Source organism: Tupaia chinensis, unplaced genomic scaffold (assembly GCF_000334495.1).
Source record: "Tupaia chinensis unplaced genomic scaffold, TupChi_1.0 Scaffold000119_1, whole genome shotgun sequence".
Taxonomy (NCBI): domain Eukaryota; kingdom Metazoa; phylum Chordata; class Mammalia; order Scandentia; family Tupaiidae; genus Tupaia; species Tupaia belangeri.
The window spans coordinates 2,876,320-2,892,941 of NW_006159585.1; the positions used below are offsets into that span (position 1 = coordinate 2,876,320).

The 16,622-nt window shown below is 36.7% G+C and overlaps 1 protein-coding gene across 1 annotated transcript in view; it reads right to left on the reverse strand.

Annotated features, from left to right (window-relative positions):
* Positions 1 to 16,622, reverse strand: part of RIT2 (Ras like without CAAX 2) — a 408,000-nt gene that overhangs the window by 192,744 nt on the left and 198,634 nt on the right. The window contains exon 4 of the mRNA XM_014586229.1: positions 4,029 to 4,220. Within this exon, the coding sequence (XP_014441715.1) occupies positions 4,029 to 4,220 (192 nt within the window). The remainder of the gene's footprint in view (positions 1 to 4,028; positions 4,221 to 16,622) is intronic.

Here is a 16,622-nt window from a genome sequence, read left to right on the forward strand (position 1 = left end):
TACAAACAGAGAAAAGGAGAATTATCCCCTTCTGCTGCCCAGTGTGACGGCAAAAGGCATGATAAATAAGGGCGAAGAGCATGGAAGCACAGGGACCTAATGTCTGAGAATTAAGGAAGGCTTTAGAATAGTGTGAATGGACTCAGGACAAAACTGCTTCTCCTACTGGAGAACCATGCCTTTCAGTGCCTTCCAACCTTAATTCCCTACTCTCTTTCCCCCACTCCCCAACTTCCAGCTGTTATTAGCTTGTACAGGGCCTGGAGTTGTTCACTCCATAGCCAAAGAATTACCACTTAGATCTTGCTGTTACTACTTATCAGTAAAACGTTATTATAGATGTTCCATTATCTAAGGAGCGTGCTGAGGTCCAGAAACTGATATTCAAACAAATTCATAGTAAAATAATGATGGTTGCCAGGTCAGCAGTAAAGCATAGTGAGATTTTAAGTCAGAACACATTGATTTTTTTTCTCTCAACTCAACTTTACCTGGTTATGTGACCATGAAAAATGTACTAAATGTATTAATGCATAAGTCTCATAGGTGGATAAACATAAAAAAACCACCATATCAGCTTATGGTAAAGGTGAAGTAAAATAGCATGTATAAAATGCCTGTCACAGGACCATGCATATTCTAAATGCATCGCCAGCGTCAAAATGAGTATTGTTCCCAGATAAAATACTAGCTTTTAAACCCAGCCCTTCACTATTTTAGCTTAAGAAGTTGAAAAATGAAAAAAAAAAAAAAGAAAAAAATCAGGCCTAAGATTCCTGTCTTCTATTAGTTTATTTGTTTGGTTTGTGGTAGAAAGAGACTTGAGACTCACCAAATGCATTAAGGTGCATGTGCTTACTCTATGACATATAAAAAGAAGCATGTTCCACATTGGGATTCTTTCCTTTCAGTCTCTTCAGTTTAGGGAGAGGAAGAAGAGTGGCCTAGTGTGAATCCTACTTTTCTCCCCTCAACACTAAAGAAAAGCACCAGTATGATTTTCTTCTGGGTCTTTGAGTAGTTAACTTTATTACTAAGGGGATCTGCACAAGACATGTTTGCACTATAGATAAGCTAGGGTTTGTTTGTTTGTTTGTTTTTGCTAGCTATAGGGCTCATGTGCTTGCCAGGAAGAGAGAGAGACAGAGAGACAGAATGCAATAAATCACCTCGGGGGGGGGGGGAGGGCGATGGCCATGCTGCAATCCCTTCTTCTCCATTCTCCTCTTGGGATTTTTGGCATGCACACACACACACCCAGTGTGAGTTTAAGCCACCGGGTCCGGGACTTGAACCACGGTCATCTACATCGGAATCCAGTGACACAGCCATTATGCCAACGGCTGGTTCTAGCATCTTGGTTTTTAATAATTTTTTTTTACTTAGATGAAGAAATAGACAACTAACCTTTCAAATATGGATATGACAAAAAGAATACATGTGATCTCTATGTGTATTTTAATTTTGTCACTAACAACAATAGTTTAGTGAGGTCAATATTTATCAATATATTCATTTCTCAAATATCCTCATTCCTCAAATTCTTATTTATAACTATACCAAACAGTTATAGGATTAAAATAAAGTGGGAATTGAAATCATTTTGCTAAGAACAAATCACTCTGAAATTTTAGAAACAATTATTTCTGTTACAGGCACCACAATCAGAAGCCAAATTTGTATATCAACACTTCATTATTGGAGACATTGGTGTTGATGAACATTTTTACAAAAAATTGCAATTTATATTTTCATGGTTTTTGTGCTTTCTGTGACTGCTATATTTACTTTCTTTTATCTAAAAGGAAAAGTCTGTCAAATCTGCAAAAGTACTCAGCTTAATATCTTTTCTCCATTTTTGTTTCAGTGACCTATGTGAAGCTTGAGATTCAGTACACTGCTAAGCTGAAAGGAGCACTTAATTATGCAGGTTAGGGTAAAGGTCCTGTTGAACATGCCTCTGTGAGATGCTAGAACCGTCTTTGAGCCAAGGAAAGCAGAGCCTGGAGAGCACTGGGAAAACCAATGTCAACTGTCTTTGGAATCATTAGGAGCAGTTGTTTTAGAGAGAACCGGGTTAACTTTTGCCTGAAAATTCACTAGCTTTCCCAGAGCCACTTACAGCACTCCTGCCTGGAATCAAATCACAGGTTTTCATTCTCTAGAAACCTTTTACAAGCATAGCAGAGGTGGTCTGTGGTTACTGATTGCACAACTCTTAAGAGTACTCTTTCTTGATGCATCCTAGAAGCCCTAGAAAAAGCAAAGTATTCCCACCTTTAGAGGAGTATCTGAGAGGTTCTGTCAGTAGGCCTAGACCTCTTGCTTTCTTTCTGCCAAGTGTTAGTAATTGAGAATAGATTCATATTTAACTGATGAGATAGACTTGAATTCTTAACCCATAGAAACGTGACCATGTTATGCAGGGCTCTTGGAGAAAGAAGGACAATAAGCAAGGCAGCAGAACAAGGACAGAGGAGACAAACAGATTTGGCTTCTAAGATCATAGTCAGGTGGCACTTTAAGATGCTAAAGTAAAATATACAAAATACCACTACACAACTGTATTCACTGTGCTAAATTATAGGAATAGGTTTCCATGTTAAGCATACATTTACTGGTCATGGGAAAAGTGATGACGCATTTTTGCACAGAAAAATACATTATGACTTTTCCGACAACCCAATATGAACATTAGCTTCATTTAAGATCTTTTCACTTTAAAAAAAGCTCAAAATGTATTACATAGAAAAATTAAAACTTATGAAATACTCACAAGAGGAGAAATCTAGTTTCTTTCATGAAGATTCCTACCTTAGCAAAAGGTTTTATTAGCAGGCTACTTTAAGCAAGCCAATAATAAATCGTTAACTGGAATAACATACACTATTAAAAGCTAGTTCAAATTTCAGGTCAATACAAATGAAGATAAAGCATCTTCAATTATAACCAAGCAACGTGATTTAGAGAATTCGATTTACTAAAATTCAATTGCATACAACTTCTCGGTAATGCTACTTTGTATAAAGTGAGTCACGGCAATGAAATTGTGACATAATTTGCCTGGTCCCTGAACCAAGACAGCTGAAGTATTATTAGTACATAGTGCTCTCAGGAAGAAAGTCATCTCGTTTTCCCATCCTGAGCTGACCAAGAAATAGTGTCTTACTGGATAAAAACAAACTATTATAAACCATGTGAATTTGGGTAGTGGATCTCATGTAAATTAGATAGGACTTTTGCTTTATGAATTTTGATTGCTTGCAGAAATTTGAGACTATCTAAGGATCACAATGAAACAGAAGGGGGAAAGCCTGAAGAAGATTGATAGACTGTGAGAGTAACTTCTGATTCAATCTGAGAAGTAATGGCTTGTTCTGATTCTGACAGATTCTGTTCTGATGAACAATTATTCTAAGACATGATGTCTTAAGCAATTCCATTTACTTCCTATTGATTTGGTAGGTCAGAAGTCCGGACAAGGCTGAATTGACCGAATCTTCTGTTCTGTGTGGATGGCAGGTCAGATGGTGCTGATGCTGGAACATGAAAATGGCTTTGCCTCTGTGAAGTGCCTTAGCAGGGACAGCTTTGAATCTGGGTCTCACTTTGTCCATGTGACTCTCTCCACATGGTTAACTTAGGCTTCTTTAGATGTTGTCTGGAACCCAAGAGTGAGCATTTCAAGTGGCAAAGGTAGAAACTGAAGAATGCTTAAGGCCCAATATCAGAAGTTATACAGAATTCCTTCTATGGTGCTGTACTTCTCCAAACAAACCATAGAACCAGCCCAGAACCAAGATGGAGGAGGAATGATAAGGATAATATGCAAAATAGCAAGTGGGATGAGACCCACGTATTGTGGTAGCCAACACATTGTACCATGACACCATAAACATTTCTTAGGAAAATCACATGCATAGAGTCTTTCTTACAATTCTCAGCATGAACCTTGGAAAGTAGCCATATTTACTACTGTCCATCCTCAGAGGAAAAGACAGAAGCTAACAGAAAAAATTGGCACTTACCTGGCGAAATTGTTCCAGGTCAATTTTGTTTCCCACCAGCACGAGAGGAATTTCACAGGTGTGGCGGACCTGGAAAATGAGCTCTTTAAACTTGGCAGCCTCCTGGAAAGATTGGCGGTCAGTGACCGAGTAGCAGATGATGAAGCCCTCGCCACCTCGCATGTACTGCTCTCGCATGGCTGTGAATTCTGCCTGCAGGAGAAGAACGAAATTGTTGACTGGCTTTGGATATAGAGAAGCAATATGAGGTCTAAATATATCATTATAAAATTGGAATTTTTAAGCTATTATAAGCATTGATATTTAATTGGAGAAGATATTATTTTAAAAATCTCAGGGGAGTATGTTACATAGCAAATTTTACTCATGAACTTTAAGAACTATATATATATGATGTGTTTTTGATATTTGTCATGACCTTACTTTTGAAAAATGAATCTGAATTCATATATTTCAAACATTAAATGTATTTAAAACTAGGTTAGATAGTATTTATAATATTTTTAGGTGTTTTCTTACTTCTACTTCTTAGAAAAGTTTTTTTTTCTCCCTTTATTTTGAGTCTTAGACACTGTTGTAGAAAATCTACTCTAAGGAAGTTTACTTCATTTCGCAAATGAGAGTTAGTTTGTATAGAGAATATGCCGTAGGTTCCCCAAGGGATAGAGGGAATAAACCAATTTTGTACTCAAAAATATGTAAATATACTAGAGTTAGACCTTGATCATCCTTGTGAATGAAGGAAGTCATTAGCATAGATAACACCAGACCCATTTACATTTGGCTGTTCTTAGACTCCTCTCATGAAGCTACACAAACAGAAGGGTCTGGGTTGCTAGCGATGGGCCAGTTTCTACATTCTGTTTATTCTTTCATCTCCTCCTTTGCAGAGGCGGGCAGCATTACAGGCCAGATGATAACCAATGCCCCATCTGACAGACATCGATATATCAGCCTCTCCCTTTCCATTTTGCTGAACTCTAACTTCTAGGAACTGAGCATTCAATACTTTGTTCTGAATTTCAATCTGAAAAATTCCTTTCAGTCTGAAATACATGCTTTTCCTCACTTTTATTCTGAATCTGTTGTTCAAATGGCAAAGACTAATTACAATAAATATACACAATGGGAGATATAAAACATAGACTCTTGCTATAGAATAAGCCACATTAAACAATAAAAGAATATAATCAAAATATTGTGACTTGGACAACTTATACTGTAACTAATCAAAGAAAGAAAATTGTAGGTGGACTTCATTTAAAAAATGTTGAGATGTGACTTTTTTAACTAGTAAAATGTTTACAAGAACTACTAAAGTGCCCTGTACAGAATAATTGTCTAAACAAATGTTCACTGTATTTAACATGGCTTGAAAGATGGTAGCATTTACATAGATCCTAGGACTTAGCAAAAGCACAGTGTTTAAAATTCCAGAGAGAGTTATAAAAATAAAGTCCTGAGTTAGTTGGTAAATCTCTTAACAATAAATATGGGAGACCAGCAGATAGCCTAGCAGTTAAGTCTCTAGATTCTCACATGGCCGACAGCAGTTCAAGTCCCAGACCCAGTGGCTTAAAACTCATGCTGGGCATGTGTATACGCATGCCCAAGGTCCCAGAAGGAGAGTGGAGAAGAATGAACTGTGGCATGCCCATTTCCCTTGAGCGGTGGCAATTTATCATTTACCCTCCTACTGTCTCTGTCCCTCTCTCTCTCTGGTGAGCACATGTGCCCTAAGGCAAAAATTTCTAAAAATAAATAAATAACAAATATGAAACAAATGCAAACAGTATCACAGAATTCAAACAATCAATTGAATGTAGCAAAAACTGGAGTCCATAGAGGAAACTTATCCAAGGGGAGACAGCCATCTACTGTACAAGTGGTCTTAAAAAAAAAAATCATAACTCTCACTATTCCAATTTACTTAGGATTAAATGTTACTTTAACTCAAAGCTAAATTTCACCAGGTGGGTAAAATGTATTAGTACAGGAGAGAAAAATTCTACTTGATTTTGTTCTTGCTTAATTCTCAAAACTAGCTTGGGTTATGAAATGGCTAAAGTCCCTTGTAGTTGTTACATTTTCTGATTTTGGAACACTTTGCCTCAAGTAGAAACCTATAGTTACTAGGAATCAACTAGGAAAGTATGGACTGAAAATACTAATCAATGTTTCCCAAATGTATACAATTACGTTTGAATAGAAATGATTGAATCATCTAGATATAGCTATATTTAGGAAAATATAGATTTGTTACATTTGTTGCATATGATTAAAACCATAATAAAATCAGAAACTAAACTGAAAAAGCTGTTTTATAATGCAAAGTTCATTCTATTGTCTAATGATTATTGATGCATTAATTTTTTTAAATTTTTAATTATCTAGCGTTTTTTGAAAATAAACAAATGAACTTAGCAAAATATTCAAATAGTACAGAAGTATATAGTATTGGTTTAGCTTCTCACCTCAAACTCCCAGTTTTCTTTATCAAATGTATCACAGTTAATAGTTTCTTTGTCCCTACAGAACTATCCATGGACATACAAATATACATATATATCCTCTCTATCTTTATCCATTTTTATATACTCAAATGTAAACATAACATATATGATTTTTATTTTACTCATACTTACATACAAGCATATGTAAGTATTTTCTAGCCTTTTTCATAGAAGCATTGCAATTCCTTTTATGCCTGTACCTTATTGTTTAACTGCTTATCTGTGAATGGGTATGTAGATATCCTCCTTTTATCCCACTTATGAACAATATCATGATGTATATACTTACATATTTATACTGCACAGGTGTATGTGTACCTGACAAATAGCATTGCTAGATTAAAGACAATATGAATTTTTTACTTTTGAGAAATAGTGCCAATATTATTGCCTAAGGCACAGCAACAAAATGCTTTCTTCAACATTAACTACCATGTCTGTTTCCCTTTGTCTCATCAATGCTGTTTACCATCAAGTTTTTCTATCTCTACTACAAATTTTAGGATTAAAAAAAAAATCATGTTTCTTCAACTTGCATTATATATTGTTTATGAGTTATATCAGGTACCTTCTATGTATTTTATCCATTTATAAAACATATTGTCTTCTACGTATGAATTTTACTTTGTTATAAGGAATGTAGTAGAATTTTTGAAGATTTTACTTATTTACTTCTTTTACTTCTTTTGATTCTCTTTTTTTGCTAATTGGTTTGTTGTTTTAATTTAAGTTGGAGAATGATAGTTTTATGTAAGACATAAGTAAAAGAGCAATACATTCCAATATTTCAACAATACCTGCACTATAATAAAACACTGATACATTTTTATTAAAAAAGCCCAATCTCTTATAAAGAAGACAAGTAAAGTACACAAAAGTGAAATTCACAGAGAATAATACTATATGAATGAATGAATAAATAAATAAATGCCCAATGGTGTTTGTTAACTAGATGCAAAAACACATTTTAAAAATAAATGTAACAGACCTTGCATCTGAGCTGAACTGAAATCTCCAGGCACAAGGATTCAGTGTTAGTGTTTGTTTTAAGCAACTTGGTTGACTTGGCTTTGAATCTTTGTGCAAGCGTATAGAAAAGCAGTGGTGTCAGAAGCAAGGGGCTGATGCTTGGTACTGGAGCCATGTGGGAAGGCCCAGGGAGCAGATCTCAGGTATACCTGAACACAGTGGATAACCCACCATTTGGGTGCTAGAAGGTAAGTGGTAGGCAGTGTGGCAAAACACTGCTGGGAGAATCTCTCTCTCTCTCTCCTTTCTTTCTGTATTCCTATGAAATATAGAAATAAATTTTAAAATAATACTTTTTATGATCCAGAAGCATAGAAAGGGAGCCATAGTTCATGGCATCTACAGTGCTTAGATACTGAGAAATCCCTAATCTCTCAGTGCCTCAATTTTTCTTTTTTTTTAACACAGGATTAGGACACACACTTAAGCCATTTTACAAGGGTATAGCAAGAATTAAGAGGGAGAACACATGTGAAAATGCTTTGATGAATTTTTAAAATACAATACAAATTAAGCCTAGTATTATCTCTGGTACAAATCCAGCCGAATAGAACACTTCACTGGGAGAACAGGCATGAAATCCTCTTTGAATCACATTAAAAATAAATGGGGCAATATTTTTCAAATATGCTCAATCGGAAAAAATCATTAAGCTTTTTTTTTAATAGAATCTTTCCACCAATAAAACATATAATACATACAATAAAGTTATCACAGTGAATGGGACCTTATTCATTCTAGCTGACCTTATTCATACCAACTCTTCACACAGTGTGTGTGTGTGCGTATGTGTGTGTGTGTGTACTTGCACGTGTGTGTTTACTTAAAGGTGCACTGTATTGATCAGAAGTCTGCAACTATACATCAACTTACCAATATAAGTTACAGAAATTGCTTTACAAGGAAAATGCTATGTTCGACATGTTTCCATCTTCATTCACCCATGAATTAAAGATCTCTGTGCTTTATGTTCTATGTATCCTGAATGTTAATATCTTTCATTTGCTTCCTGCTATAAATGAAACTTGTTGGTTAATTATTCAGGAACATTACTACATTCCATTTGCTATCCATAAGTAGCAAAATATCTATGAAACAGACTCACTGTATAAAATACTGCAAATATAAGCATTCCTAATATCTTCAAAGCTATTCTGAGTATAACTCTGCAGTTTGATCATTTCTTTTTGATATAGTCCTTTGTATTAAAATAGTTTATCATCTCAATTCTGAAAATAAATGAAGAATTACTGATGAATAGCACATCTCAGTTTTTTGATTATCACAGTAAATATTTTGAGGCAGTCTCGGCAAATTTACCATTGCTTTTATCTAATGGTACCACAAGATATAAATGTCTCCCTATTTACAAAATGCACTAACACTACAGTCAGCCCAGCCTTTTAACGTGCCTTAGTACAACATATATTGAATTTACAACACTGTCATAGGGATTTGGCCACAGTTGAAATCATTTGCAAAAACTGAAAATAGTAGTTTACAAATACAATCTATACTTGTTATCTCACTCCTTCAAGAGAGACCAATTATTGATGAAAGGCAAGGTCAATGAGATACCCGAGATCAAGCACTGCTTAATGCAAGGTTGGCAAACTAGAGTCCTGGGTGCCAAATCCACCCTGCTGCCTGTTTTGATGAATAACATTTTACAGCCACATTTAGTCATTTACATATTGTCTATAGCTGCCTTTCCACTACCAAGCAGAGTTGAGTAATCGTGTCAGAGAGCATATGGCCTAAAGAGCTGAAAACACTAGCTGGCTCTTTGCAGAAAAAGTTTTTTAGCTCCTGGCTGGTTGCATAGCTTGTCATAAGTAGCCTTTTAAGTCTCGCAAGGGTAGCAAGTTAATGATGGTATTTAGGTTACATGTTTACTTTGACAGACATGAGTAACGTGATGGAAAATAGGTACATTCTTTTCTTTTTTTTTTTTTGCTATAGGGCACATGCACTCGCAAGCCAGAGAGACAGAGAGAGAGAAAGTGAGAAATCATCCCCCAGGCGGGATGGCCACGCCGCAATCCCTTCTCCTCCATTCTCCTCTCGGGATCTTGGGTACGCATGCGCACGCGCCTGGCATGCGGTTAAGCCACTGGGTCCGGGACTCGAACTGCGGTTGACTACGTGGGAGTCCAGTGACATAGGCATTACGCTAACTGCTGGTCCCAAAAATAGGTAAATTCTAAGTGAAATAAATCTAGATAAGATATCTGGATAGAAGACTACTCATGTAAAGTAATAAATCTATTTGTAGTTGCAGCTAGTAGAAAACAGCTAGTAAGGGGAACAGAGATAGTAACATTATGTGCAAAATATTTCCTGAAAAGACTCATTAATGGTCATGGCAAAGAAGATGGGTGGGGGAGGATTTTGGAAAGTTCAAGGAAACTACATATTATGAAAAAACACACACGGTTTGCAAAAATTTTTGCACCCAATAAACTTGTCTCTTAATTCCATTTTTCTGTGAACTCTTTGAAGTCCCCTTTTACACACACATATCATCGTCTATATTGGTTTGAAAGCCATTTTGCTATTCCCATAACCATCCTTCACATCAAATGTATTCTCTTAGTACTAAATAGTGAATCAAAATGTAATTCAGTTATGTGCCTAACACTGTGTCAAGTGGTTGGACATATAAAATGTTAAAACAAAATTTAAAAACAAGCAAACAGACAAGAAACTATGACCTTATCTGAGTTGAAGAAACAAAATTTATGTCTAGATAAGACAAAGAGCAACTAAGTGCTCTTTAGGGGTTCAAAAAAGGGCAAGAGAAGTTTGCAAAAAAAGAAGGGAAAGAAGGTTTTTCTAAGAAAATGAGATGTGATTTTTTTTCTTGAATTTATTATTTGTACAGAGCTCCTCAAGTATCATGTATTGTCATGTTTACACCTTTAATTGTCCAAATTCAGGATTTCCATGGCAGTTAAGCATCTAGGGCATAGGGCCTGCTTGCTAGTCAAGACTTCAGTTTTTAGAAGGTGACAAAGAGTAAATGTGGTTGTTAACTTTCTTTCTTCTTTCCTTCCTTCCTTCCTTCTTTCCTTCCTTCCTTCTTTCTTTCTTTCTTTCTTCCTTTCTTCCTTTCTTCCTTCCTTCCTTTCTTCCTTTCTTTTTTTCTTTTCCTTTTTCTTCTTTCTTTCTCCTTTCCTCTTTCTTTCTTTTCTTTTTCTCTTTCTTTCTTTCCTTCTCTTTCTTCCTTCCCTTTTTCTTTCCTTCTCTTTTTCTTTTTTCCTCCAATTAACAGAGGGTGTGTGCACTTGCCAAGGAGAAAGACAGACATAGAAATAGAAGGGAGAAAGCACCCTCCCCCCAGTAGATCACAGTCATGCCACAGTTTCTATAGTCCCTTCTCATCCATTTTGTCATCCTGTTGGGATTTTGGACATACACTTACACATGCTCAGCATGTTTTTCTTGTCATCAATGTCAAAATTCAAACCATGGTGGCTGTATGGGATCTGGGTCCCTTAACCACACAGCACGGGGCCAGTCCTTGTATGTATCTTGTTAAAGAAGGAAGAACAGGTAAAATAAGTTTATTATAAATGATGAAAGTCTAAGTATCATAAATTTATTATAATTTATGGAAAATACAAAGACTGAAATCAGTAGGAGTGGTGGTTCTTTAGTTTCAACCTGAGACTAAATTTAAAACTGGTTAACTAGGGAGCCAGTAGATGGTGTATTGATTACATTGCTGAACTCCAACATGGCTGACTGCAGTTAGAGTCCTGGACCTGGTGGCTTGAAACTCACACTAGGCATGTGTACATGTGTACCCCAAATCCCAGGAGGAGAAAAGGAGAAAAGATTGCAGAATCACCATCCACCTTGGGGTTAATTTCTCACTTTCACTCTCTCTGTCTCTGTCTTTCTTTGATAAACACACATGCCTTATGTCAAAAACCAAAAACAAAAATAATAATAATAGTAATAAAAATAATAAAACAAAAATATGGAAAGATAAATATAAAAAAGAATGAATAGAAATTAGAATGTCAAAACCAGGATGCAGTGAAAAGTCTATAATCTATAATTGGTCAATGACTTCAGTCTGAACTTTTAGACAACCAAAGCTACAATGGAAATGATTAATCGCATGCTTTTTCTGGTCAATAACAACATATTAATTTGAAAAAACCTTCTCTAAGCACTTAGAGCAGAAGGTAATTTCTCTTATAAGGTTTACATGAGTGGCAGCACCCTGAACATCACTTGATAGGATCTGCAGTAGCAGGTTTCCGAAGACTAAATTGATGGCTGTGTTTTCCAATTTAAGTCTTGCCAAAATTTTTCATAAACATACTCAGTGACACAGTTTAAAGGCTCAAGTAAGACAACAGAAAAGTTTTTCTTCAGAAAATAAGAGAGTATTAAGATTAAGGATGATGGTTAAAATCTTTTTATTTTATTGCCTGAAATACTAAGATGGCCTTTGACTCTGATGTTGATTGAACACTGGGGTTGAAGGGCACCTGGGTCTAGCTCTAAGTATATTGCCCCTTGAGCCTGCTGGTAACATGATTTAGGTGGCTGGATCCCATATGACCTGCTATGCTGTTCTAGTCCCAGATTCAGCAGTCAGAAAAACATGCCAGGTACGTGTGAATGTATGCCCAAAATCCAGAAAAGAGGGGAAAAAAAGAGCAGAAGAGATTGTGGCCTGATCATCTCCCATGAGGGGTATTTCCTCACTCCCCCAACCTCTTTTGGTCTTTCTCTAGCCAGCACATGTGTCCTCTATCAAGTTAATACAATAAAGTAAAATGAATATGGGTCCTGAAAAAGCTCTTACCTAAATACAACTGTAGACCTACCTACCTAAGTTAGGGCCCACTACAAAGGGGAAATGTGGGGCTTCTTGTTGAAAAATTAGTGGGAATTTCCAAAAGGCAATAGCAAATCACCAAATCAAGTATAGGACCCTTTGGAGCATGAAGCAAGGAACATGCGAACCTGTTCGCATTATAGAATGATAAAACCCCGTCCCATTGTCATGGTATAATAATAAATTAACATCTAGGAACACATGTTTAGAGAATTCTGAAATCTTCCTGGGCAGGTCTCCCAGAGGAAGGGGCTGCAGTAATTCTGCTTAGAAGTGAAATCACTTCTTCTTCTTTTTTTTAATTTCAATTTCTTTTATACATTCAATCACATATGTCATTTAGCTTGTAAAGTGAACATTCCAACATGTATACATTTCTCACTAGTCCAGTTGAGAATACTATACACATTATCTTCAACAGATAATAACCATTTCTTTGTCCCATACATGTCTTGCATCTCTATTTTCCTCCTTAATGTCTTTCCTCAGACTCTCCTTTGCCCATCCTCTTCCAACACTGTATTTGGTATTTATAACCATTTTCTATGTTTCTTTATCATCTAGTCATTAAGTTTCAGCCATAGAGTGCAGACAATTGGTATATATTAAGTAGATATATACAATATCTCTCCTTCATAGCCTGGCTTGCTTCACTAAGCAGTGAATCTTCTCTATTCATCCACTTTCTGTCAAAATCCAGGGTCTTATTGCTTTTTTTTATGACTGAGTAGTATTCCATAGAATATATGTGCCACACTTTTTCAATCCATTCCTCTGTTTATGGGCATTTGGGTTGGTTCCATGTCTTAGCAATTGTGAATAATGCCGCAAAAAACATTGATGTGCAAGCACTTTTCTTGTTTTATTTTTATTTATTTATTTATTTATTTATTTATTTATTTGGAGAGGTTTTTTGCTCTAGGGCATGTGCGTTTGCCAGAAAGACAGAGACAGAGAGACAGAGAGCGAGAAATCATCCCCCAGGGGGGATGGCCACGCCACAATCCCTTCTCCTCCATTCTCCTCTCAGGATCTTGGACACGCATGCACATGCACCCGGAATGAATTTAAGCCACCAGGTCCAGAACTTGAACCGCGATCGGCTACTTGGGAGTTCAGTGACATAGCCAATATGCTAACTGCTGGTCCTGCAAATACTTTGCTGACTAAAGATTCTTCTGTCCTTTGGGTAGATACCAAGGAGTCAGATTGCTAGAGCATATGGTAGCTGTATTTGTAGATCTTTAAGAAATCTCCATATTGTTCTTCACAGTGGCTGGATCAATTTACATTCCCACCAGCAGTGTAGGAGAGTTCCCTTTTTACCCCTTTCAAGAGCATTTATTATTTTTTTTCAATCTTAGTCATTCTGACTGCTATTGGGTGGTATCTCATTGTGGGTTTGACCTGCATCTCCTTATAATGAGGAATGTTGAGCATTTTTTCAAATGCCTTTTGGCTATTCATATGTCTTCCTAAGAGAGTCATTTTTTCAACTCATTCTCCCATTTTTTAATTGGGTTGATCATCTTTTTTCAGGAAAGCTGCTTGAGTTCCCTGTGTATTCTGGTTCTTAGTTCCTTATCTGACTCATAGTTTACAAAAATATTTTCCCATTCTGAGGGCTGTCATTCACACTAATCACTGTGTCTTTTTCCATGCAGAAGCATCTTAATCTGTTGTAATCCCACTTGTCTATTTTTGAGATTATTGACTGTGTTTTGAGGGTCTTATTTAAGAAGTCTCTATCTACTCCAATGTCTCCCAGAGTTTCCCCAGTGTTTTCCAGCAGTAGTTTTACAGTAGGTCTTAGATCTCTCATTTCTGAAGCATTCTGACCCTAGTGAGAGATGTAGAATGGCATGGTGATGAATGTTTAAACAGTTGTGGCTTGGGAATTGTGGAGAGGCTGAGAGCACAGGGCAGGGGCTGAGATAGCACTTCTAATGGGAAACAACTTACAGAAGAAAGCATTAAACATAACTCATATTAAAAAGGTGGCATATCTCTTTTGTCTAGTGAGATCAAATTATTGAAAGCCCTAACAAGCAGGATTAGGTCTGGTATGATAGGAAATCAAGAACTCGAGGGGGTATTGTTTTTTTCATTTCTTTAGGAGAAAAGTAAAAATAGGCAGCCCTCTTTTAGTAGGCTTGGCCTGGAAATAGTAGGAAAAATAATGAAACAAAGGTGGCTGAAACACAAAGAAAATTTTGAAAGATTTTACCATAATCCTAAAGTGAGATATTATGGGGAGGGAAATAAAGAGGAAAACATTTGAATGAGCGATTACAATAGAGAAAATAACTACATCAGATATTTTAAGGAAGACAGACTTAAAGCCTGCAAATTTAGGCATATGAAAAGAAATGAAAAACAAAAAAGTTACCGAAGGCTCAGTCAATAATGGCAGGCAATAAAAGGGCTTTTACACATGCTCCACCTCTATCTTCTTGCTATTAGCTTCCACATTAGACAAGAAAATCAAACTACAGAGGTACTAATGGACACATTCAAAGTCCTAGCACTATCAAACAAAATTGGAGGCACAGTAGTACCACGTTACTTCTGCAGGACATAAAAAATTAAATTAAGTGACTCTGTTTTTTGTGGATATGAGAATAACAGTGACAGAAATAAATAGATTGAGAAAGTTAGTAATTTAACAGCCCTATCTCCTATGTAGATTTGTACCTGTCCAGTGTGAATTGACACCACATCTCCAAATGAAACTACCTACAGTTACCTGGAAATATGGTTTATGTGAATGATAAAGATCTGTGTGGGGCAGGAGTAATAGTCACCTTCAGGAGCAAGTCACTTGGATCATATATGAGGATTGGAATCAGAGTGCAAACTTTACTCTGGGTCAGTTTGAGGGGACAAGGAATGTTTTGCACTTGTTTTTTTTTTTTTTTTTTTTGAGAGGTTTTTGCTATAGGGCGCGTGCGCTCGCCAGACAGAGAGACAGAAAGTGAGAAATCACCCCTCAGTGGGGATGGCCACACCGCAATCCCTACTCCTCCATTGTCCTCTCAGGATCTCGTGCCTGGGGTGAGTTTTAAGCCACTGGGTCCGGGACACGAACCGCGATTGACTACATGGGAGTCCAGCGACATAGCCATTATGCTAACTGCTGGTCCCTGTTTTGCACTTGTTTTTAAGAGCTGGAGTTTTGTGCCATCAAGAATACATTTATCTATTTTAAAGGAAATTCTATGCAAATTGTTTTTGACAGTAGTCTTCTCATTTTGTTATCTCTTGCCAAACTTGTTCAGTTCTTAACTGCTCCCAGCTTTTGGCACTTCTCACACTTTGCGTTGTAATTACATGTGCTTTGCTCTCGTTCCCATCACTAGACTCTCAACTACCTGAGCATCATATTCTCCAAAGCACTAGGGACGATGCCTGGATCAAAGCCCAACAGATAATTATATTATCATTTGGTTAATTACTTACTTTAAGCTAAATGTTTTTAAGTATGTTACCATTCCCTGGGTAATATACACTTTAAAGAGATGTTTGGAGCCTGAAAAATGGAGATAAAAGGAAAAAGGAATCAAATCTTTAAACTAAATGGATAAATAAGCTTTTAGTTACTTATTCATTCCCCTACATGTAAGGCCTGGTCTAGTTTAACTTTCATGTAAACCTATATTCCACTGAAATCCACATCAATTAAAAAGCAATTCAATGTTCCTTATTGTATTCTCTAGTTTCAGTCATTTGTCTTGTTCTAAACAGGGAGGAGAGAGGAACCTTACTGTCTGGATGCATCGATGTCTGGATGTCTTTGTACCAGCGAGTGGTACAGTGGTAACACAGTATTCAGTGATGCTGCATAACATGGGAGGGTCCAAGGTGAATGTTTTGAGACCTCCCTATATGTGCCACGTGTGTGCATGTGTGCCCATGAACCAGGCCAGCTGAGGTTGGGGTGGATCTCAGCATAAAGACCCTGTTGGAGGGTGCTGCCTCTCTATCTCGCTCTCATGGAAGAAATGAATAAACTTGGAAAAAATGTTATTGCCAGAGAAGTCTGTTCACCTTTCTCCCTTCTGTTTGACTTGTACTTTGTCGAAGACTTAAAGTTTCATGACTGCCTCTGGGTGGTATAAATCCACTAAAAGATATTTCTGATCACAGCTGGTTTTCTGTTTATCCTGGAGGTCACTCATACTGGGAGCTGTGTTC